Here is a 21,774-nt window from a genome sequence, read left to right as displayed (position 1 = left end):
GTCCACCGTACAAACACACTCTCCTAAAAGCTGAGAGAGAGGCGAGTGAGATTTAGTTAATGCAGCTAAATCCAACACACTTAATCCTTTAAAGGGATAGTACACCCAAAAATGAAAATTCACTCATACTCACCACTATGCCGATGGAGCGGTGAAGAGTTTGAGTCCACACAACACTTTAGTAGTTACAGGGTTAAACAGTGTTGAAGCCAAATTCAATTCCATTGAAGAAAATAGTGATCGATTCTTCAAACGTAAAAAAAAACCACATAAACATACACAAAGTAATCATGTATAAGTGAGACTTTAATATTTGCATTTGTTCTGTTACAGTACATTTCGTTACATCACTACTTGAGAAAATATGTTTCTCTTTAGTTTAAAAAATAAAATAAGCAGCTAATATATTTCATTCCAGCAAGTCATTAACACCAACACTCAAAGAGAGGTGGATGTTTGGAACAGCAATACTTAAAACCAAAAGCTCTCCCAACAAGAAAAGGCAGTGAAAACCACAGCATGTTATGATAAAAATAATCTACTGTATATTAATGATACACATCGTATCAAAATTGAGCAGCAATAGTAAAGTATACAGTAAATGTAAAGCGACAGTCATTTCAAAGGCACTTGCTGAATCCTCATTTTTCTCTTAACACACACCGATAATAATGAGTAAAGCTGTAAGTACTTATTCATTACAGTCATCAGTGTAACATATCATTAACTTCTCCATCTGATGATGTCACAAACTGTACTCGTAAGGAAGGATTGCTATAAAACTGAAAAATGCTGGTGGGTTAATGAGACAGCAAGCTAAAAATGAGTCAGAAGGTCAGAGTTATATTTTATATATGTTTTCAAGTTCTCCAGGAACAACCACATTTATTTGAATATGAGGAGAACATCTTCCTAGAACTGTCCACTCACACAGCAAAGTAACATCTGTTAAATATTTCAATAAACAAACCTGGAAAAGGTCGAGCTTTCATGAGACAGAAATCATTTCAGGATAGAAAACAAATTAAATTACATCATCTTACGTTTTTTTAACGGAATTCTTCACTTCCGTACATTTATTATACTTCATTTCAGGTTTTTTCAGTCATTATCTAGTACCTAAAACCATGTCAGTCAATTCTCTGGAGTGAGTGGGCTCACTGAACAAAAGCGCCATTTCAGTTTCCTCTCACACTGAAGTAGAGTTTTAAAAATGTCACACAAATCATGACATGTCCTCGTTTATACGATCCTGGCAGCTGACAGAGCTCACTGGTGGTAACGAGATCTGTGACTCAACAACTTCACGTTCAGTGGTTCTACACACTGCAACAGTTCCAGGTAACATTTGCTGGTTATTCAGTGACTCCATCTTTAATTTTAAATACAGAATTTCTTTTTTGACAATTCTCTCCCACAGATATTAAGCTCTGATTTCCCCTTGAACAAGAAATTGTTTTTTTTTAATTTAAAACTTTAGGACAGACTCAAATGAACACATGGAAAGTTAAACTCCTGCTCCATCTTTGACAGTGTCATGAGCAGACATACCAGTAACGAGAGGGATTCACGGATACCCACCTCTTTGTGTTTGCTACGTCAGCAGTGAACAGTTGCTTCAGCATTGAACTATGCATTAACCTTGTTAGCAATTGTAAACACACATGGCCAGTGGGCTTTGTTCCCTTTTCCTTTCAGCCTCATGCAGCTCTGACAGCACTTGGAGGTTTTCAAACAATGATTTTTGATCTTTAACAGCCTGTTACTACGAACTAACGCATTGAACTGCTCACACAAGCAGCAGGCCTTAATCCTACATCACACTTACTACTTTATCATTACATCTAAATGAGGGCTTTTCCATTTAACACAGTGAACGTCCACCTCAGACAAATTCAAGTGCGAGATGTAAATTAGTAACCTGGACAATTTGAACCCACTTTTTTTAATGTGGAAAATGAGTGGAATCAAAACCTATGCTGAAATAGTTCCTGTTTGCAATGTACCCACTGATAAACAAACAAATATCAATGAATAACAATTGATGCCGAAGAACATTTTGAAATGTTATGAGGCTCAGGCAAGTCCTGGAGTTATTAGGAGTGACTTGGAGATGGGAATTAGAGATGAAGGGAAGACATGATATATCTGCAGAAATCCCTAACAGGCTGAATGAGCTTTAAATCACAGTCAGTGACTGCACATATAAAAATGGACAACATGACAGTTTTTGAAAGTGGAGTCAAAATTACGATTGCCCCCTGGTGGCTGGCTGCAGGTTAGCAACACCCACACCCTCCATGTTGTCCGCTGGGACCAAGCTAAAAAGTCAAAATAGGTCAAACTACATTAAGAAACCTGAATGCACCCACTCCTTTCACCTGGTACAGGATCAACACATGTCACAACACACCGCAAGGGGCTCATGCCTCCCAGAAAACCTCGGGTCTAACCTTGTCACTCTGATTCCTCACGAAACAAACACAACATCCCGTCAATGTGTTTCAGCATACAACACTATTACACAACCAGATACTATGACTTTCACAGTTCTACCACATTTTAGCCCTCAAGATAAAGCTGGCAGTTCTTTGCTCCAGTGTAACGTGACTAGTCTCAGGTTTTCAGTCAGCGTACGAAGGATTCATTTTTTTCTGCTTTGAATTTACCCAGAGCTCACTCTGGTTTACATATAGAGAGAATGTGATCTCTCTATATGTGATCGTAAAAATAATAGGTGTATTGACCACAGGGGTGTTAAGTAGCCACTCCAGTAGCATTAGAGAGGTCAGTGGGGCATTTCCTAATCTGCTCTTTCACTGACAGGTGAAGAAGCACAGTTATAAAAAGCTTGGTCGTTGTTCAGGAAATCCAGGCCCAAGCTGTTTCATCTCTACACTTTATCACAGCTATAACTCCTGGAGATCAGTCTCAAAGATCTTAACTTGCTACGAGTTGGTCGAGTCTGTTAATCTGGTCATGTAGCAGGCCTTCCTCAATGGCCACCTTGGACTCGTGGACCTAAAAGAGAAAGAGGAAGATCAACCTGGAGCTTAATGAACAAGACCGGGTATTTTGTTTTAATCAGATTTTAAAAAATGAAAATCCATCATTTACTCACCTTGAATGGTTCACTGATACCAATGATGCCCCGCAGAGTACTACTGTAGTAGCACAGCACACACTCTCCTCCCTGCACAGGGATTTCCTCTTTACTAACATACACCTACAAAAACAGAGACACACTTATTAAACTCCGGGGACTTTCTCGTCTTTTTACTCATTGGTGCACAAGCTACTACCTGTATGACTTCTTCATTGAAAGCCACCTCGTCGTCTTTGACCCACGTGTAGGTGATGTAGTCTGTCAAACTGTTGAATCCAACCTGAATGTCATACAAACATTTATTACTCACCTGCTGCAATATCACTGCTGGCATTGGTAACCTGGTGTTGATGAACCTACCTTATAAAGTCCAATCCAGTCCCATGTACTGGAGGGGAACGGCTGCAGAGGGCTGTAGAGGACCATTGCATCAATGTCTGCGCTCCATTCGCCCTCCGCCTGCAGATGTACGAGAGGAGTCTCAGACATCTTCCTCAACTGGATGAGAGGAGAAATCATTCTCTGTATCAATACAGTTTTAGTTTTGATAATAAATAATTATACAAATTAATCTGTGCATCCAAATTCTAATCTGGTCATACATGAGTCCAAAGTGTTTATGACAAATATAAGTCCTGACATTTCATTTTTTAAATTTCTATAGAGCAAAAACACCCGTGTTAGAGTTTCTCACCTCCAGTGTGAAGATGCCGATGACAGGCTTGTGGTCACTGATGCTAAACTCCATGTTGCTGGTGTACAAGTCCTGCCTGATCCTCAGAGGGTACTCCTCATCCTCCTCCAGCTCCTTGACCTTCTTCACTACCTCCGAGTTGTCGTCTTGCTTATCAGAGGTTTGGTCTTTGGGCCTGAGCCGCCACAGGATCCTGTCTGTCCAGGCAGGTTTGCGTTTCTTTCCACTGGACAGGTGGGCAACACATGACAAACGCAACAGAGAGGAGGGGGCTTCAGTCAGGAAACACATTTAAAGGTTTACAGCAAGAATCACCACTGTTGTGAAACCCGTGACTGGATGATGAATGAGAAAGTGAAACTACCAAATAAAGATGAGACAACTCTTCCTCCATGATAAAGACTGTACAGACTTTACGGTGCATATCGTTATGGAGCATGCGCGTTAGCTGTTACGTAGCAGCTTTCATTTTACATAAACAACATTAGGTTGAATGTGGGTTAATGTAGACAACTGATTGCTATTTAAAGGCACCCTGTAAAGTTTCCTCTATATTTTTTGTTTCACACAAAACCCATTTAGTTAAACATGCTGTATAAATATGCTGTCTGTCTTTTCCACTTCATTTGTTGAGATTTTCTTTTATTTCATCATATGTTTTCGTTCACTCTTGCAAACAGAAAGCGATTATCACTTCCACCGGTCATCAGTGAAATAGTCTGAACTAAACATAAAGATGATATTGCTAAAGCCACTAGTGGCCATAAACTATACAGGGTACATTTAACAACAATTTCATCTCATCAGCTCTTGAATACTGCTTGAGCTCAGACAGTATTCAGTAAGATAACAAGCTTTCCGGTCTTTTCTTATCAGGGAAAACATTTGACTGAAAAGGCTGTTTAGGGTTTTTTGCTTGTTGTCTCATCTGCAGCGTGTTACAGATAAAAACAATCCTTGTTAATCCTGTAGAAACATGTTTAAAAGTCACAACCAATGACTGTACAGTATATAAAGATGGACAATGCTTCTGCACTTCCTCCTGATGTATAAAAAGGAAGTCAACACATCTCACTCATCTAATAAAGACCTTATTCGGAAACATGAGCCATCTGTGTGATACGATGATTTGTTTTCACTTTAGGAAGCTGTCATACCTTCCATCTTTACATATTGTCTATGGTTCCAGCAGGAAACGAGTACACCCCTTGCATGTTAAAGTTGTGAGTATGCATATACTGCAGTGGTGGATAAAATTAAGATTCAACCTGATATATCAAGGGAGATTTGGATAAAAATGGACTTTGTGCTCTTACTTAAAGCCAAACCATGTCTTGTAGAGCCTGTGAAGTTGAAAAGAGGTGTCGATGAAGTATATGCAAATTAATACTGTAAGAAACAGGAACTGAAGATGGTTGTGATTTAAAAAAAGTTATTTTATGAGTAACTTGCCTGCTGTCATAAGTATCAGAGTTTAAGTCAAACTTGTACGTGGGTTGAAAGTCCAGAGGGCCTTCCTCAAAGTCCTGAAGCATCTGTTCTTTCTTCTTCATCATGATCAACTGCAAAGGACAACACAAACTCAAATACACGATCCATCCAAGCTGGTGTACAACTGAGACCTGAGCGTTTCACAAGAGCTGGAAGTGATGCGTGTCATAGTAAGTGTCACACCTGATCTTTGCTCCACAGCAGGTTGTAGGTTTGATTGTTGATACAGGTGCGGACAAAGTGCATGCCGTGGTCCTGAATTCGGAAGTTGAGATCTCCAAACCAAAAGACCAGACTGGAGATACGATGAGATGAAGCTTCATATCAGTCATCGTGAAAATCTCTTTGGGTAAAGTGGAGATTTGATATTCTGTGCAGCGACTTACTTGTGGTCAGCAATTCTTGGAGCTTTTTTACACGCAAATGTTTGCGTGTCCATGATGTACTCAAACTCATCCACTCTCTCAGAGGCATATTTCATATGAGCAGCCAAATGACAGTTGAGGAAACAGAGCATGTGGCCATAGAAAGACAAACGGATGGAAACACCCCCTTTGTTCCCCTAAGAAACAAACAGGCAGAGATTAGAAACAGGAAAACCACCAGTTCTGTTGAACTGCCATTACAATTTCCATTTAAGGCACATAAGAAATGTTCCAGTGTTGTACACAAAAAGACTATCAAAGCGCACAACACAGCTCATTAGCTACTTTTGATATCTTGAAAAAATTAAGATGAGATTTAAAACATTTACTTCTGTTTCTGTGGTTTGGTTTTGACATATTTTAAACACATATTCTATTCCATTCCCTATTTAAAGGGGAACTGCAATAATTTTACACATCACAATCTCTTTATAGGGTTTGAGAAGTGTGCGTAAAATATCAGCAGCAACTGACTCACTGACATTTGCGTTTTTCACAAACATCCCCATGGATAATTTCAGGAGATTACCCGGATTTCAGTGAACAAGAAAGCAACTTGTGTGTGTTTCCTTTACCCAATATCCAAAAATGCCTGTACGTGTGTATGTGGCCTGGATGTCGCTGATGAAGGGGACATGCTGCAGTTTGGAGAAGAAGAGCAGCAGCAAACCCTGCATCCTGATAGATGACACCTGAAACACACACATGGCCACACTGAGTGTGCACTGCAGCAAACTCTCTTAAGTCAACATGTTATGTAAATCTAGGTGAGGATAATAACTAACAACATAACACTAAAATTCTAGTTTCAAACAGTGTTACTCGCTGAAAAGGAAGCAACAATAATGTCTTTGCTTATCTGTACTACACTTCTAATATGAGTGCAGGTATAAGAGGGTGTTATGAGAAGATCTGTACCTTAACGTAATTCCGTGGTGCTAAAATAGACATAAACAGATGACTCCATGGGTCATTGAACACAGCATCTGATACGAATCTCAGTGGCCCTGAGTACACCTCCTGCAAGCTAAAACACACACACACACACACACAAACACACCCACACTTTTAATTGTGAGTCACTCTTTCCATACCCAGTTATATAACCAGACTTCCAACGCTGTCGCCACCTACCCGATGACGTAGAGGTCCGGGCGTTTTGGGGAGTTTAGATGGAGAAGCAAGGTTACGTCATCTGGAGGATCAGCTGTGGCCACATTCCACGTCACCATGTGAAGCCTGTGGACATGGAAGTGAAAAAATGTGCACAGAATTTCACACCAAACAATAATTCATCAGTAACAGATGGATAATGTCCAACGTACACTCAAAGAGCTTCATTCAGTGTTGCCAAAACCAAAAAGGAGCACTGAGTGACAGTAAGCTAAACACCCCTACAGTGTAAGCACTGTGCTGCTATAACGAGCCAGTCAGGCTGCTATAGTCACCACATAATGAGACATGTCATCCTTGAGCCCAAACTCATTGCATCCATAATAATTAATTTCCCTGCTCTGAAACACATGCTCCACTGGTGGGGTTCTTTCACCAAAGTTCAGAAGTGGCCTTTTAATATGGGACTCCATTGAACACACAGAAAATCCATGAAAGAATGTAAAAGAGAAATAGCAACAGAAGTTAATCAAAGGAAAGAGGTAGTCATGCACAAAACACACACACACTGTCTCCACCTTCGTAATACAGGAAAGACAAGCTAGGAGGTGACATTGGTTCTCCACCTGAAACGGTCTTTCCTCGGGGTGTTGGCTCTCTTGCCACAGAAGAGGAAGGCGTTATCCAGTGTCTTGACCATTTTCTCATGCAGTTCATGTTTGGCGTCGAAGTCATCCACGCAGGTCAACAGCTGGTTGAGCCGATGAAGCAGGACCTGTTTGCTGCCCGTTGACTGTGTGGCGTCGCTGCAGAGGCTCTCAGATCGGACACGTTCTACGTTGCCTAACAGCTGATTGATTTCATCCATTCTCCCTCAAGGATCGATGTTAAAGATTATGGAAGAAGAAAATTCTTGCAAAAGGACCACGAATTGTTGGCAGTGCTCTGGCAGAAAATTAATCCAAATTTTGATGATTGGAAATACGAAAGGAATCAACTGAGCGTCGGTGTAAGGTTTCGGTGGCTCCTGTAGAATCAAACCTCTGAGTGAAATGAGCGAAGTCCTGGTTTAATGATTTGGGTGCTCCACAGTGATTAGGGAGCTGGTTCATTATTTCCACAAGTCTTCTTTGTCTACTCAAACCCACGTCTAATCTCACTGTAAAATGTTTCAACATTAGGCTTATTAATAAATTATAAAACCAACTGGCATGTTTGAGCATAAAAAAAACTCTGTCCCTTTGCAGGCTGCTGAGCACCCTCCTGGATGGCAACACATTGTTTTTTCCTTTAAATCCGCATTAGGTAGGTATTACTGGGCAACGTAATCCACCAGCCACAGTGCATTGTTTGCCAGTCTGATGTTGGTAGACTGGCACACACAGCACTCTGTTGGGTATTGCAATAGATCGAGGGTTTGAAAGCTCTTAAACTCAAGCAGGACAGACTCAGACGATAATGACTGAAGCAAAGAGAACTTTTTTCGTCCATGCAAACTCCAGCAAACTATTCTAAGGTAAACAGTGTATAAATTATCGATTATTAAATTTTACATTCTACATCCCTTAGTCCCCAAATCACAACACCATATTTCCAGGACAATGTGGTTTGATGACAGTTCTATACAGATAATTAGTTTCACAACAAAAACTGTTTCCTGAATTAAAGAATTAGACATTACGATATACCACAGGAACTTCTGATGAATTCATCAGCAAGTCTGTCTTCACTAACCCAACTGTCTGTGGTGTGTTGTTGCAGATCGAACTAAAGATTAGAATGGTACTCAGTAGAGAGCGTATGCCACTTTTAATAATAATAATAAACTTTATTATTGAGTTTACAAAGTGCTTTGACAGCAAAGCAAGAAAAGTAAATATAAGAGAATCAACAGGATGCAATGTGAAGTAAAATAAAATCTGAAAAGGACAGGGAGCCAGTGGAGAGAAGCAATGATCGGGTTGATGTGTATACTCACCATCATCCAATATATTCTAAATAAACACACACTCATGTTTCAATCAATTATTCCCTGAAAAATCCACTAAAACAGTCATTTTAAAGCCGTGTCTGTAGAACAACATGATCTCGAGCCAAGGTCCGTTCTCAGGTCTGCCGTGTTGATGCTACTGCATATTGACAACATGCTGCTGAGCTGCACATCTCCCTGAAACCAGATTCAAACCTGAACCCGATCAAGCCACTTACTAAATGTCTCCTTTTAATGAGCTCTTGGAAGTTGACAGACACACCCGCAGGTCTGTGCATGGTTTACACATGAGCTGTCACCAACCTGAAGCTGTGCGTGTCGGTGTCTCCCCTCTCCGGCTGCTGCTGCTGCTCCTCCGTCTCCTCCATCTTCGCCTCCACAGCTGGAGGACGGTGACACAGACACGTCGGCGGCACACACACACTGAGAAATGCAATGTTACAGCTACGTGTTAGCCAACGATGCTAGCAGCGTCAGTGTAAACTCTGTGACAGCGGAAGTTTGACTCCACGATGCGTTTGTCATATTTCACATCCGTCTTGTGCACACGTGTGACTGCAGAGCTGGGGCCATAACTTCCGCCGAGCTAACTTCACGAAGCTAAAGCTAACATCAACAACCGTGCCCCGCTGCTTTTTTTTAGCAAACACACGTGAGCTAACAGCTACACTGCGCGGCTAGCTGCTAAAGCTAGTTTTCTAGCATCAGACACTGAGCGGTGGAGCTGACAGAGTTGGGGTTTCATCGTGTTGTACCTGGACGTGTGAGCAGCCTGGTTTCCAGCTGTTTACGTGTAGAAACAGGTTGAACACTGAACTGTAAACAAACCGGTTGAGCGGAAGCTTCTCATCAGCTGGACCGTAAACTGAAACGACCACGCCCCTTATCCGGAAAACACAAGAATAAAGTTTCCTGCTTTAAAAAAATAGTCACGTGTTTATTTGAGTTTCATTTCTTTCACAAATTTCTTTTTCTAAACTATTGTGCAGTAAATATGTGCATTTAAGTGTAATCCATGTGACTCGTATGCCGTTTTCCGAGTCTGTAAAGGTTGTGGTTATGCTTTTATTCTGAAGGAGCCAGGCTTTAAAATGTATTTCTACTGGCAGGCAGTGAGGAGGAGGGGGGGGGGGGGGGGGGGGGGGGGGTTCCTCATGCATGTTCATGTATTGGTGATTGAACACCAGACCAATGTACACTCACACAAACAGCAATCAACAAATAAACTTTCTTTAATACACAATTGGATCGACATTAAAACATCCAAATTCAGACAATTACAATGACAGAGGTTTGACGTTACAGAGAAGTTATCCAGTTATCAAGTTATCGAGACAGAACTGCTTTATTGTGTCAATTATTTAGGAATATGCTCGAGCTTTAGGTTTCTCTGACATATTATAATCACTGACAGTCAAAGCTTAAAGTTGTAATTAGAACACAGCGGTTGTAATCTTTGTCCGAGGTTAAACCAACCACCGGACCAAATTAGACCAGAATGAATAGCTTACTTTAAATTGCTCTGATTGAGGTATTTTGAATGTTAATACCTCACAAGTTAAAGTTTGGCTTCCAGTCACTATGCCAGGATGAATTTCCAGTTTGATGATTTAAAAAAAAAAAACAATGTGTGTACTTTGTGAGATTAGTGGAGAAATTTGCTAAATGCACTAGAGCCTATTCTACTTGTCGTCAGATCTCTTCTGTTTAAGTCAGTTGTAGAAAACAAAATAACTCTGGAGCTTTTCTTTTTGAAAATAAAAAAGTAAACAATTGGAAACAACTGGAAAATACAAAATCAAAGGAAAGAACAAAGTCCAAATATATTCCATTAAAAAGGCACACGAGTACAGTTAATCAGATATGTTGCTTTAGACACAAACCAAACCTCTTCCCCAGTGTTTTTGAATTTAAGAGTACAGAACAGGCATAAGCAAGAATGTTACATTCCCAAAGTTGGTTTCACAAATGCAGTACATAAATACAAACAAATGTTTTACAATAATCAGCTCTTATTAAAAGCAAATTTTATCAGGATGTAAGTGCTATATTCTTGACAATGCCCATCAAGCTGGTCTGGGTTCAGTGTCCGAGGTGAGGAGACTGAGTTTGTTGAAGGAAGTCAAATCGTCCTGTATCAGAGAAGAGAAAAAAAAAATCAACTGTCTTCTTCCTGTTCAACACTCTTGGTGTTAAATTCATCCGAGACAAAAGTAAAATACTCACCGGGTGAATCCATCCGTTGCAATCACTTTTACTCATTTGACATGCCTTGAACTTTATCACCAGCCCTCAACTATGACGTGGAAAAAAAAAATGTTATAAAACAAACATGCAGTGTCCAATTTATTAGGTCCACCTGTATAATCTGATGCAATCCAATACGACAGTTGTGCCATAAAAAGGTTAATTTCATTGTGCCTGTGAACATGTGTGGAAACTGTCATAGAGGTTTTATTGGAATATCTGCACCATCATCAACTAAAGGTGGTGTATATATAATAATAATAATAAACCTGTATATCCCCTTTCAAACAAGAACTGCAGCAAAATGTGCTTCACAACAAAGATTACAAAATAAATAAAATAAAAATCAAAGCACCGCATGAATAAAACAAATGTACCCGTGATTACCAGTAGCGAGCTGGCTTCCCTTACATATCGATAATGTGTTAGATATACGGTCGTCACCTTTCTGATGTGTGAACTGAAGCTTAGATCTGAATCTAAAATAATATGTATAGACTTGTGACCTCATGTTTAATCCCAGGACTTAATTTCCCCAGATTTATTCAGCAACATTTCCCTTTTAGATTTTGGGCCGACCAGCAGGATTTCAATTTTACCCTCAATTAATTGTGTTAATTAAAATGTCCTTACTTTCCCAAAATGTCCTCACTCCATAAGATCTACGCTCGAAGAGGTCCTCACAAAGACAATACAAGCGCATGCACACACACACACACACACACACTCAGAAAAAACTGTGCACATTCACATCACATGAAAATATCCTGCCACATATCTACATCAGTCATGTGACGTACAGATCTAGTTGCTCGGCACTGACAGGATCGTCTTAGTGTTATATCAATGCAACGGCTCATTGTGCTGTAATAAGACAGTGTTTAAAATCCTCAGTCACCTTATCCAGCTCGTTCTTTGTCTCATCCTCCATACGTCGGATGTCGTCCATGGACAGATCGATCCACTTGTCGAGCCAGCAGAACAGCTGTCTGTGGAAGTTGGTGAAAATTCGCTTCTCCATCTGGACAGAGTGGGCGTGAAAGAAAGGCAGCGTGAGAACACACCAGATAAATAGTACTGTGCTATTTCAGGTCTAAGCAAAATATGCATATAATGGCCACAAAAAGCAGTAGGTGTCAAAAATGACATACTGATCAAACAAAAAAACAAACAGCAATGTTGTACCTTTTGAATCATTTTCTCCAGCTTGGCCTGAAGTCCATACCACTTGCATTCAATGGTGACTAGCTTGTAGGCACACATATGCGGACAGTTGGGGTTGTTAGCGAGTTCTTTCTGCAAAGGCACAGATGCACAGATCACATAAAAACAGGCCTTTAAACTCATATTTTTATTTATTCATTTAACTTAATGAGCCACAGTGAGGAGTTGTACCTTCCAGTTGGGGCCAAGAGGTCCTCTACCTGTCTTCTCTGACTTAACAAGGGCTGGGTCAAGTTCTGGTTTGTAGTCCTAAGAATGAATAGAATCAGTACAATGACATGCAGCACAGCTATGACAAATATGAAGCAACATAATAAGCAGCAGATCAATTACACTGAATGTTTAGTTCATTTGAATCAAATATCCATCAGGGGAAAAGAATGATCTCTGCTCAGATCCAAAACACATGGACATTTTTTTTAAATCTTACACTTGAACTTATGCCTTTTCTGTCCGCTATGTCGATGTCAACTATTTCCCGTTCGGGGCTTGCTCCATGTACCTGCAGCAAGGCAAAGAAAAACAAGTGAGCTCGGTTTCTTGGTAAAACCATACACACATACCAGATTTCATGTTTTCTGTTAACTACCACTTGCTTAGTTTCGCTCATCAGCATTCTAACATTCACTAAACACAATGTTCAGCTGAGGCTGGTGGAAATTGACCAATAGTACTGAACAGGGATTGAACCACTAATGTGTTAAAGCCTGGGAGCTTGATTATATATATATAGAATATATGTGTTGTATTCATAATTCATCAGGAAACCATGAAAGTGTGCACGAGATGTTTGTGAATTTCTACCTATTTAGCTTCACTTCTCCTGCTGCCTGTGCTAGAAGATCCAATCTCGGACTTAAATATAAACAACACAGTCACCAGGATTTAAAGGATTCAAACCCTCTATGACTTTTCATTTGATTAGCAGCTCTTTGAATATCAAGTCTACCATTATTAATGTATTCAAGTTTGAACGTTTTATGATGCTACTTTTGCTTTATTTAATAAGTAAGAGCAGAGGTGTGATTAAAAAAAATAGAAGCAAAGCAGCAGAAAAATTAACGTTGTTTTCCACCAATGATTACAGTTCTTGGCGAGCGAAGGAATGAAGTTTGATGCTAAATAGTTCTCATCGATAACTAAGTTAACAGCTGTTAATGCAAACGTATATGGTGGGAAAATTATGACCACAACTGGTTACTAGTAATTACAATTAAAATGACTTACATTTTCCTGATCCCCCATGTCAGGTTTGTGCCACGTCTCAATCTTGATCAAGAATTTTTCTTTCATCCAGGGATTCTGTGAACATAGAAGATATATCACATCACTTTTTCTGCATCAAAAAGTAACTACTTACAAGGGATTGTAACTTTTGAGTTACTTTCATATGTCTGTTTTAATTCTCTTTTTTATGCGCCCATTCTTCAGCTGCATTACTTCTGTGTCCCTGAGACCCAGTGTGGAACAGGACAAAGGTCATATTTATCGACCTTACTCATGAAATAATCTCAGTGACAATCAGTCACGGGCCTTCAAGTCAACACTTATTCAGCAATATTGTGTTAGCAGTGTGAAATAAAATAACAACTGTTTGCTCCACAATCTTGCCTCAAGACACTTCGGTACATGCAATGGAGGAGATTGGGATTAAACCGGCGACCCTCAGGTTAGTAAGTCTCCAAGACGCACGCAGCAATCAATGTGGGTTTATTGTGTAGTAAAAACCTGCTGGAGGGAGTGGCAGGCAGTGAGAGCAGGAGAGCTGCCAGTGCTCTGGATCCTCATTTATAAAGCAGTGCGTAGGATTCATACTAAAAGTGTACATGCGCACAAAAGCCGAAAAGGGTGTGTGTATAAAACTTTGCGCGCACACTCCACTAAATGACGTAAAATGCATCCTCACACTGAGCTAAAATGAGCAGCAGTTATTATTATGATATTCCTTCAGTTTTAACGTTGCACATTTGATATGATGTTGGTGCTGTTATTTCTTTTATTAATGAATATATTACTTAAATATAATAATTTGAGAAATAATTTAATTTTGTGTATCAGGAATTTCTGAACATTTTAACAATACCGTGAAAATACAGGTCACTGAAATCGTAATATAATAATGTTCACGTGGTTTCATCTGTGAATGGGCCCATAGTTAAAATAAACAGTTAAATGGAAAAACTTTCATCTAAGAGTACTTACTGTGAGGACTGCATCAGAGGACAGGGTGGCACGTGATGGAGAGGGGATGGATCAGAAAGAGAAGGAGAGACAAGGTTTTAGTTGATACACAGATTCAAAGCATCAAGGTTGTCAGCCGAAACAGTCCACAACCAAAAGTACAGTGTTTACTGTACAATGGGACGTGTTGAAGTGTTAACCCTCATGCTGCTTGTGTGTGTGTGGGGGGACTCACCGGTTTTGCAGTAAGGATATGCGTTCCAGGCCTCCTCATGAACCTCCAGAGAACCAGTCGGAGCTAATGTGCGGATGATAGCTGGCACTTTGCTGCAGAGTCACAAACAGAAAGTATGAAAACAAAATACACACACAGTACCACAGATACATATTAGGTATGACAGAATTGCTTTTATACAACTTCTTAAAGGTAGGGTTGGCCATTTGTTCCTAAAACACCTGTTCATGTCCCGACATTGCAGAGTCACGGCGAAGTCGTCTTCTAGCAGTTGTCAGTCAGTGCAGCAGGTGCATGTGTTTTTGGGGGTGTAGCTTTGAGAGGAGGGCGTAGGGATGAGATGAATCGGTTGCGTATTCAGTGTTTACCATAAGGAATTATTTTCATCCCAAAGCAGCGGGAGCAATAATCTTGCATCGGCAAATGTAGGGGAAACCCTGATGTTGTCTAGCCAACCGAACCTTTAAGCATTCATCAGTGTGAGATAAGCAGTGCACAGCCAACCTCTGCAGGTAGTAGATCTTGTGGGTGTACTGTCCCTTCTCTCCATTTTCCTCGTAGGGTCTATTTTCCAACACCTCCACGCCTTCTCCCCCACCCGTCTCATCCTTACTGGCCTCAGCTACTGCGTACAGCTGACCCACTTGGTACTGGAGGGAGGAAGGAGGGTTTGTGGTTTAGACACTTTTATACAATAATGAATTCAATCATTTTAATCTCCCCTACAGGAGGTAAGCCTGTGAATGCTCCAAATGTTCTTCAATGTGTCATTTCCAGCTATGTCGTGCTGATAAACTCTGCTTGCAGCTTGTTCTGCCGCCCAGAGTGGCCAAATATTGAATTCAATGCTTCCGATTTCCTCAAATGAAAAGGTGGCCTGAGGTTGCTTTATTTATTTGACAACATTATACCTACTTGATAAACTAAAAGTGAGTGTTTCCTAATGAGTCACCTCACGAGCTTCTACAATAGTTTCAGCCGCAGCACTCAGAGCATCACTGGAGAGATTTTGTTGGTGATACTATGTAACATGGGCATCAAATGCTCCAATAACGAGGACGCACGACGAGATGGAAACACACGTTCAGAGAGCTAGTTGGAAGAATTACTCTGTCATGACCCCATGTGAATGACCGTGAGTTAACCATTTTCCTTTATCACAGACTTCAGCATTCAAAAAACTGCAGGCTCAGCTTTTCCTTCTTCCTTTCTCTTCTTCCTCCTCCTGCACCCCTCCACCCCCTTCCTGACTCAGGGGCATGTGTTGTGACACTGGAAAGACTGCCTCACATGACCGGTGCTGGCCAGGACACTTCCACATGTGTGTGGGTGTTTGTGTGTTCGCGAGCTGAGATGTGCTTGTAATAGATGGACGTGCAGTTTGCAAGTGTCTATAGTGAAATTTAAAAAAAGAATAATTATGTTTATTTGTTTACACGTGATGACGTCGGCAACATGTGTACCAAACGTCTTGCTGGCTATCCACAGAGTTGCTGTTCTAAATTTAGATTCACGTGACTTTTCCAAGTCGGAAAAATATTGCAAAAGCTGAAGAGACTTTAAAACCTGTGCTACCGTTTGCAGTTGACCTACACAAAAATGTTGTTCTCCTCAGAGACTGCTTCAGGCTAGTAACCTGTTCTGGTAGCCGTGGGATGCTCTGCCCTGCCACTGTGAGCATGAACTCAAAAATGTGACTCATCGTGAAGAACCAGTACTTCTTCCTTTTGTCAAGATGTAATTATGAACCTATAAGAGAAGGTCGGAGGACGACTTTCAGCTGCGAACAACGAAAACAGGCTGAACCTGAGCAGAGGTGGTCACGAAATCGTTTTTTCAGCAGAAACCTGTGAACCTGCTGGTTCACAACAAGGGTATCACTGACAGAAACAAGGTGTGTGGACCATTGTTATAATTAGTGGAAACACAAACTACTGTAGCATTTCAGTCCCATGTGAATAACCGTCAGCATGGCTCTGAGTGTCTGCTTGTTGAAACTTGTTTAAAGCCTTCACTGTCCACCAGTCTTTCCATAAATAGCTGCACACTACATGTTCAATTAATCAGGGCCGTAACTGACAACTATATTTACGTGTATTAAAATTGAAAACAGATTTATCCTGTGGTTATGATGTCATCAGGTATATGACGTCTTAAATGGGATAGTGAAAAAGTTACTCATTTACTCACAACTATGCTGATGGATGGAGGGCTGGGTGAAGTGTTGTGAAGTTCACAAAACACTTGTGGAGTCTCGAGGGGTAAATCCAATACAATTAAAGTTAATGGTGTCCTCTTCTTCACACGTAATAAAAGAGCAGAAAACATGCGGCCATACTGCTCGTGTGGTGTCATCCAAGTGTTTGCAAGCCCCGACATCCATCTTTGACTCGAAACGAGATTGTTTACACCGTGCTTTTAGCCTAGAAGTCCAACGGACGTGGCTAAGCTAGCGGACATTAGCACGTCTGACGGTCTTTGCCGCGTTTGTCAGCTCATAGGAAGAGATCTGTGGACATTTAGGCTTAAAACACGATTTAAATGACCTCGTTTTGAGTCATATATAAATGTCAGGGCTTGCGGACACTTGGATGACACCACACGAGTAGTATGCAGCCATGTTATGGTTCTGTTGTTTTATTACATCTGAAGTATAGGTCACCATGACTTCATAAATGATTTTTGAGCATATCATGACTATTAAGTATTACGTATTAAGTCCACCGCTGAGATCACGTGTTTTGTTTTGGGACACGAAGACACTGACGTCAGTTTCTATCACCAGAATCTCTCTGGACATCTTTGGTGTCTTGTGCATGACACCACTTTGTCAGCGGGACATATTTAGCTTTGTAGGGTTTTTTTTTTTTCATTTTTGTAACTGTTGAGAGTTGGAAGCGTAAATAACCTCCCCACACCTCCGGGGGAAATACAGAGGAACTGCGGAGTTCAGTGAATGTCTGAAAACAACTTGAGAAACCTTGTTTAAAGACTGGAAACAGTGCGACTCCCCCACCTGAGGAAAGTCAAATTGTGTTTCGCTAAGTGTGAAATTAAATTTAAAATAATGTAACTGTTGTGTAATCTACAAAATAAATACAACACAAATGAAAATAATTTGCCTTTAAACCTTATTTTGCATAATTCAAAGGAACCAATGATTCTATAAAAAAATAATTTTGACTAAAAATAATACCATTACCAAACTGACCATTAGAAATGGTAATGTAATTGCGATGCACACATTGTTTTGTTATCCTGCGAGCTGTTGGGATACATTTTTAAGTAACTGAATTCTTTCCAAATCGTTTTGCGTCATCACATATGACATCATACGCAGATTACATAGCACACACCTATTCCATTCATATCTAATCCAGCTCAAGGTGCTTTAATAGTTCCCTTGGTTTCTCAACAACACACAAATTAAAAAAAACTAAAAACGGATCGGAAGAAAAGCTCATTCACTAAACTGTGATTATGTGGGTGTGTGTGAAATCCTGGCTACTGCTCAAAGTGAAGTTATGGAAAAACAAAGGTTCAGTGTTGTGTGGAAGATTTTGATCAAAACTGGGATCAAGCAATGGTCTTTCTATTAAAAGAGTAAGTACATTAAATTAAATATTTGCAGCTTGGTTAAATTCAAACAAGCTGCATAGAATTTCACACACTAATAAATATCAGTTCCCAGCACCAGTAGTTTTTGTGTAATCTTTCTTACAAACAAGCGGACAGGGGTGAACACAACATCCTTTGCAGGGCTAACGAGGGGGGGAGGGTGTAGAGGCAGAAACTGCTCTCGCTGTATATTTAATGCAACTAAATAAATTCTGGACCTGATATGAAGCAAACGTTTAGTGTTTCAACTGCAAGGGCATCTAAAGCACATCGACTGAGACTAATCTGCTCTGCTGTGCCTGTAATCAGGCAGTAAAATCAGATGCTGAAATACTGTATGTCGATCAGCAGCCTGTAGGATTTTAAACAGTCACTGAGAGAAAAAATATAACAAAAAATGTATCAACTGACACCAGAGAGAGAGGAAATTGCTACTGGAAATGAGAAAATCCCTGCAGTGACACTTTTGATTTAGAGGAAGTAAAGGCAAATCATCAAATACTTTAAATAATTGATGTCAGTTATCATGAACTGTCCCTGTTTAAAACAATGAGTAACCAAATGAGTCCTTACCTCCTCCACTGACACAGGCAGGACGATTCGGCTACAAGAGAGCAGAGAGTAGGTATTAAACACACAGAAATACCAGACAGCAATCAAACAGGAAACACAACAACAGACACACTTCAGCTGTTGACCAACAAAGACAATAGCGTAAGTTAACATGTCAACATCTTCCCTTTAGGACGAACCCAACAACCCATAAAAAGGGCGATTCACCATTGTATGGAGGAGTTGTGTGCCTTGGTGAGTTACCTGCTGTGAATGAGGCTGGCTGTTTCATATTTAAGCTCAATGGGAACCTGTGATGTAAAGTGTCTGCGTTATCTTTTATAACTTTACTTAATTAACGCTTGATGCATAACTAAATTAAAGGGACACTTCTGTTGTCTTACAGTAGTCACTAAATACATATTTAAAAAGGTTAACAGATGCCGTGGTAACGTTTCCCATAATGCTACCTGTCTTGTGAATGCGTAACTTCCAAAGCCCAAACTCTCTGTTATATATTTAAAGTTTTAAGCCCAATCAGAGACGACCCATGATGTCATCATAGTGCACACCCCAAAACTTGCTAAACCTCCTCCACGGTAACACAATAACTGCTTTCGCAAGCCGTGCAGTACGCCTTAGGATGAATGAACTTGTGTAATGTGCTCATCTCAGCATGAGGGGCTGAGGATGCACCTGCATCCTAAATCGGAGGGCGTGGATTTGAGCTCAACACGTGAGAAAGCAACAGGAACATAGTTGATGACCATTAGCCATCAGTCAGAGGTGACTGACAGTCATGTAAACACCACACCGCTGCAGGAATCTAATGAAACTCTACTGGTAATGTATCCAAGCTTTCTGCACATGCACCAACAAAAACAGCAATGACAACAATATGTGTGTGGGTGTGTGTGTGTTCTTTGTGTATCCATCTCTTGCGTGAGCCCATACAATAGCTCATTAATCGCCACCTGCTGCCAGTCTTGCAGGGCCTGAATATTTCATTACAACAGATCAGAGTAAGAGAGGAGCCTCCCGAGCATGAACTTAAAGGCTGGTGTGGTGAAAAGGGACACTGTATGTGTTGTTATGTTACCCTGCACCGTTTACACAGCACGGCCATAAGGTCTCACCATGAGGGTCCAGTGCATTTTTTTGAGACAAGGCAGAATCATCTGAAGCCATATAATTTATCATGGCTGACTCCTTCTCATGCACTCTGCACCGTGATCATATGACAGCCAGCCACGGAATGATGTTCCAGCAATGATGTGCATGAGGCAGGGTTGTCAAACCGCCTGGCTCAGGAGTTACAAGAGTGTAGTTTTGTGGTTTTTTTTTTTTACTGAATAGTGAATTCATTCACTCATTTCAATCAAAGGCAGGTTTGTCATTTGTCTGAATATGTTAACTAAACTGACTTAAATCCCAAAGAAGAAGAAGAAGAAGATGGAAAGAAGAAGAAGTAAAGTTCAGATCTTGACTCGAGGAGCAGTCAGGAAGAAGAGGACGATTCTGTGAGTTATGATTATTATTATGTTCGGCCGATAAACCGCCAATGAACCGAGCAAAGAAAAAAACCCAAGATACCTGATATTTAAACTCAATGACTCCAAATTCTTGGCGAACATTTTCCTTCAGGGGAATTTTTCAAAAATACATTTACTGGCTTTTGGATATTTCTGCACACCTCAGTGCATCAAAGAAACAAATAAAGTGGATGGAAATGGAAGTTGATTGGCTGCACCCATGATTTCCTCCACACACAAAATGACTGGAGTGTCAGGTGGTGAGTTCACTTAGCTGTCAAATGTATTTAACTGCGCTCCACCTGTTATTCAAATAAAAAATGAAACCTCTCCTTGTCGGTATTGATCCTCGTTGTCATAAACACGCATATACTCATTTACTTAACATGCATGTATGCATTCAAAGTAATGTTGCTGAAAAATGAAGATGAGTAGTGAATAGTTTGAGAAAGGTTGAAAAGGAAAAAACCACAAGTTTCTGTTTTGTAGCTGATAAAAAAAAAAAAACGAAGCACTTTCAGAAAAGTTGAGATACTCACTATTCAGTGATCAGCATGTTGGCGGTGTCGACTGTAGCTGTGCGGGGATCACGGAGCTCCACTGGCCGCAGGTCGGTGTCTGTGAGCCGGTTCTCCACTTCCTGAAGATACCGGCTGGGTGAGCGGAGGGGCGCGGCTTCGACTCAGAGGGACACACCCACCTTTAAGTTTCAGGTAACTTCATGCTGCGTTCACGAGCAGTTTGGTAAATCATTATCGAGTCTTTCCATCCGGAACTTGAAGTTGTGATCATATCGTTTCATGGAGCTAATGTCACTGCTGCCACTACACTTGATTCCACTTTGAAAATCTATGAATACTTCTTCTACTAATACCTGCTGAATTATAATCACACCTGAAGAAGAAAGGCCACACCTCCAACAAGGCCCAACAGACATTTAAAGGTCCAGTGTGTAGGAGTGAAAGTTACGTATTGGAAGAAGTTGAGTATAAAATAATCCTAGTGATGTTTTCAAGAGTGTGTTTGATGCCTGACGTGTGAAATCAAACAAATAGATTCGTAGATAAGGTTTCACATGTTGTCGAGTATCAGCGATCAAAGCCTGAGTATTAGTTCATGTGCAAGGACGGGACAAGTCTCCTTGTCTTCACAGAGGGTGGAGCCGTCTACACCCTTGTGTAGTCAAACCAGTACAGGGAGAAACCATCCACTCTGGTAACACCTGTTTACTGGACATGAGTCAAACGGTTAATTTAAAACAATGCTGGTGAAACCTTATCGCCCCACAGGTTAATCACATCATGTATCAGTGTATGTGTTGAATGGATCATTTATTAACTGTAAAACTCCAGATACAATCAGCTTT

The 21,774-nt window shown here is 40.5% G+C and overlaps 2 protein-coding genes and 1 long non-coding RNA gene across 12 annotated transcripts; 1 reads left to right on the top strand and 2 right to left on the bottom strand.

Moving 5' to 3' along the window:
• Positions 1-288: 288 nt before the first annotated feature.
• Positions 289-9,726, bottom strand: inpp5ka (inositol polyphosphate-5-phosphatase Ka). Of its 10 annotated transcripts, XM_020095234.2 has the most exons (14): positions 9,575-9,726; positions 9,123-9,242; positions 6,851-6,955; positions 6,635-6,743; positions 6,292-6,408; positions 5,678-5,853; positions 5,475-5,586; positions 5,253-5,362; positions 5,117-5,143; positions 3,801-4,026; positions 3,467-3,604; positions 3,303-3,386; positions 3,122-3,226; positions 289-3,021 (listed from the first exon to the last, which is right to left on the bottom strand). In XM_020095234.2, the coding sequence occupies exons 2-14, from the start codon at positions 9,185-9,187 to the stop codon at positions 2,941-2,943; spliced, it is 1,455 nt and encodes a 484-aa protein (XP_019950793.2). In that variant the 5' UTR covers positions 9,188-9,242; positions 9,575-9,726; the 3' UTR covers positions 289-2,940. The 10 variants fall into 10 exon arrangements, with proteins under 10 accessions (XP_019950793.2, XP_019950794.2, XP_069390638.1 ...); XM_020095235.2 differs by lacking the exon at positions 5,117-5,143; XM_069534537.1 differs by lacking the exon at positions 5,117-5,143 and having other exon boundaries at positions 3,467-3,565.
• Positions 9,727-10,035: 309 nt separating this feature from the next.
• Positions 10,036-21,209, bottom strand: LOC109634367 (phosphatidylinositol transfer protein alpha isoform-like). The gene is made up of 12 exons (XM_020094823.2): positions 20,948-21,209; positions 18,898-18,928; positions 15,211-15,356; positions 14,707-14,798; positions 14,493-14,500; positions 13,518-13,592; positions 12,721-12,792; positions 12,462-12,539; positions 12,252-12,362; positions 11,965-12,087; positions 11,046-11,115; positions 10,036-10,951 (listed from the first exon to the last, which is right to left on the bottom strand). Exons 1-11 carry the CDS (start codon positions 20,962-20,964, stop codon positions 11,074-11,076), a joined length of 795 nt encoding a protein of 264 aa, XP_019950382.1. The 5' UTR covers positions 20,965-21,209; the 3' UTR covers positions 10,036-10,951; positions 11,046-11,073.
• On the top strand, positions 11,122-11,790 carry LOC138412038 (uncharacterized). The gene is made up of 2 exons (XR_011244559.1): positions 11,122-11,710; positions 11,743-11,790. It is a non-coding gene; the product is annotated as an uncharacterized lncRNA (long non-coding RNA).
• Positions 21,210-21,774: the final 565 nt, after the last annotated feature.

Source organism: Paralichthys olivaceus, chromosome 11 (assembly GCF_024713975.1).
Source record: "Paralichthys olivaceus isolate ysfri-2021 chromosome 11, ASM2471397v2, whole genome shotgun sequence".
NCBI classification, from domain to species: domain Eukaryota; kingdom Metazoa; phylum Chordata; class Actinopteri; order Pleuronectiformes; family Paralichthyidae; genus Paralichthys; species Paralichthys olivaceus.
Note: the sequence above shows the minus strand (reverse complement) of the source record. Positions and strands in the feature narration are given on the sequence as shown.

Excerpts from the sequence above, each read along its gene's own strand:
- inpp5ka (XM_069534529.1), bottom strand. The coding sequence starts at position 7,697 with ATGGATGAAATCAATCAGCTGTTAGGCAACGTAGAACGTGTCCGATCT. Across the intron at positions 3,605-3,800 it reads TCGGCATCTTCACACTGGAG|TTGAGGAAGATGTCTGAGAC; the intron begins GTGAGAAACTCT and ends CCTCTCATCCAG. Across the intron at positions 3,022-3,121 it reads GTATCAGTGAACCATTCAAG|GTCCACGAGTCCAAGGTGGC; the intron begins GTGAGTAAATGA and ends TTTCTCTTTTAG.
- LOC109634367 (XM_020094823.2), bottom strand. Across the intron at positions 12,540-12,720 it reads GAAAAGGCATAAGTTCAAGT|GACTACAAACCAGAACTTGA; the intron begins GTAAGATTTAAA and ends ATTCATTCTTAG. Across the intron at positions 12,363-12,461 it reads CTCTTGGCCCCAACTGGAAG|AAAGAACTCGCTAACAACCC; the intron begins GTACAACTCCTC and ends GTGCCTTTGCAG.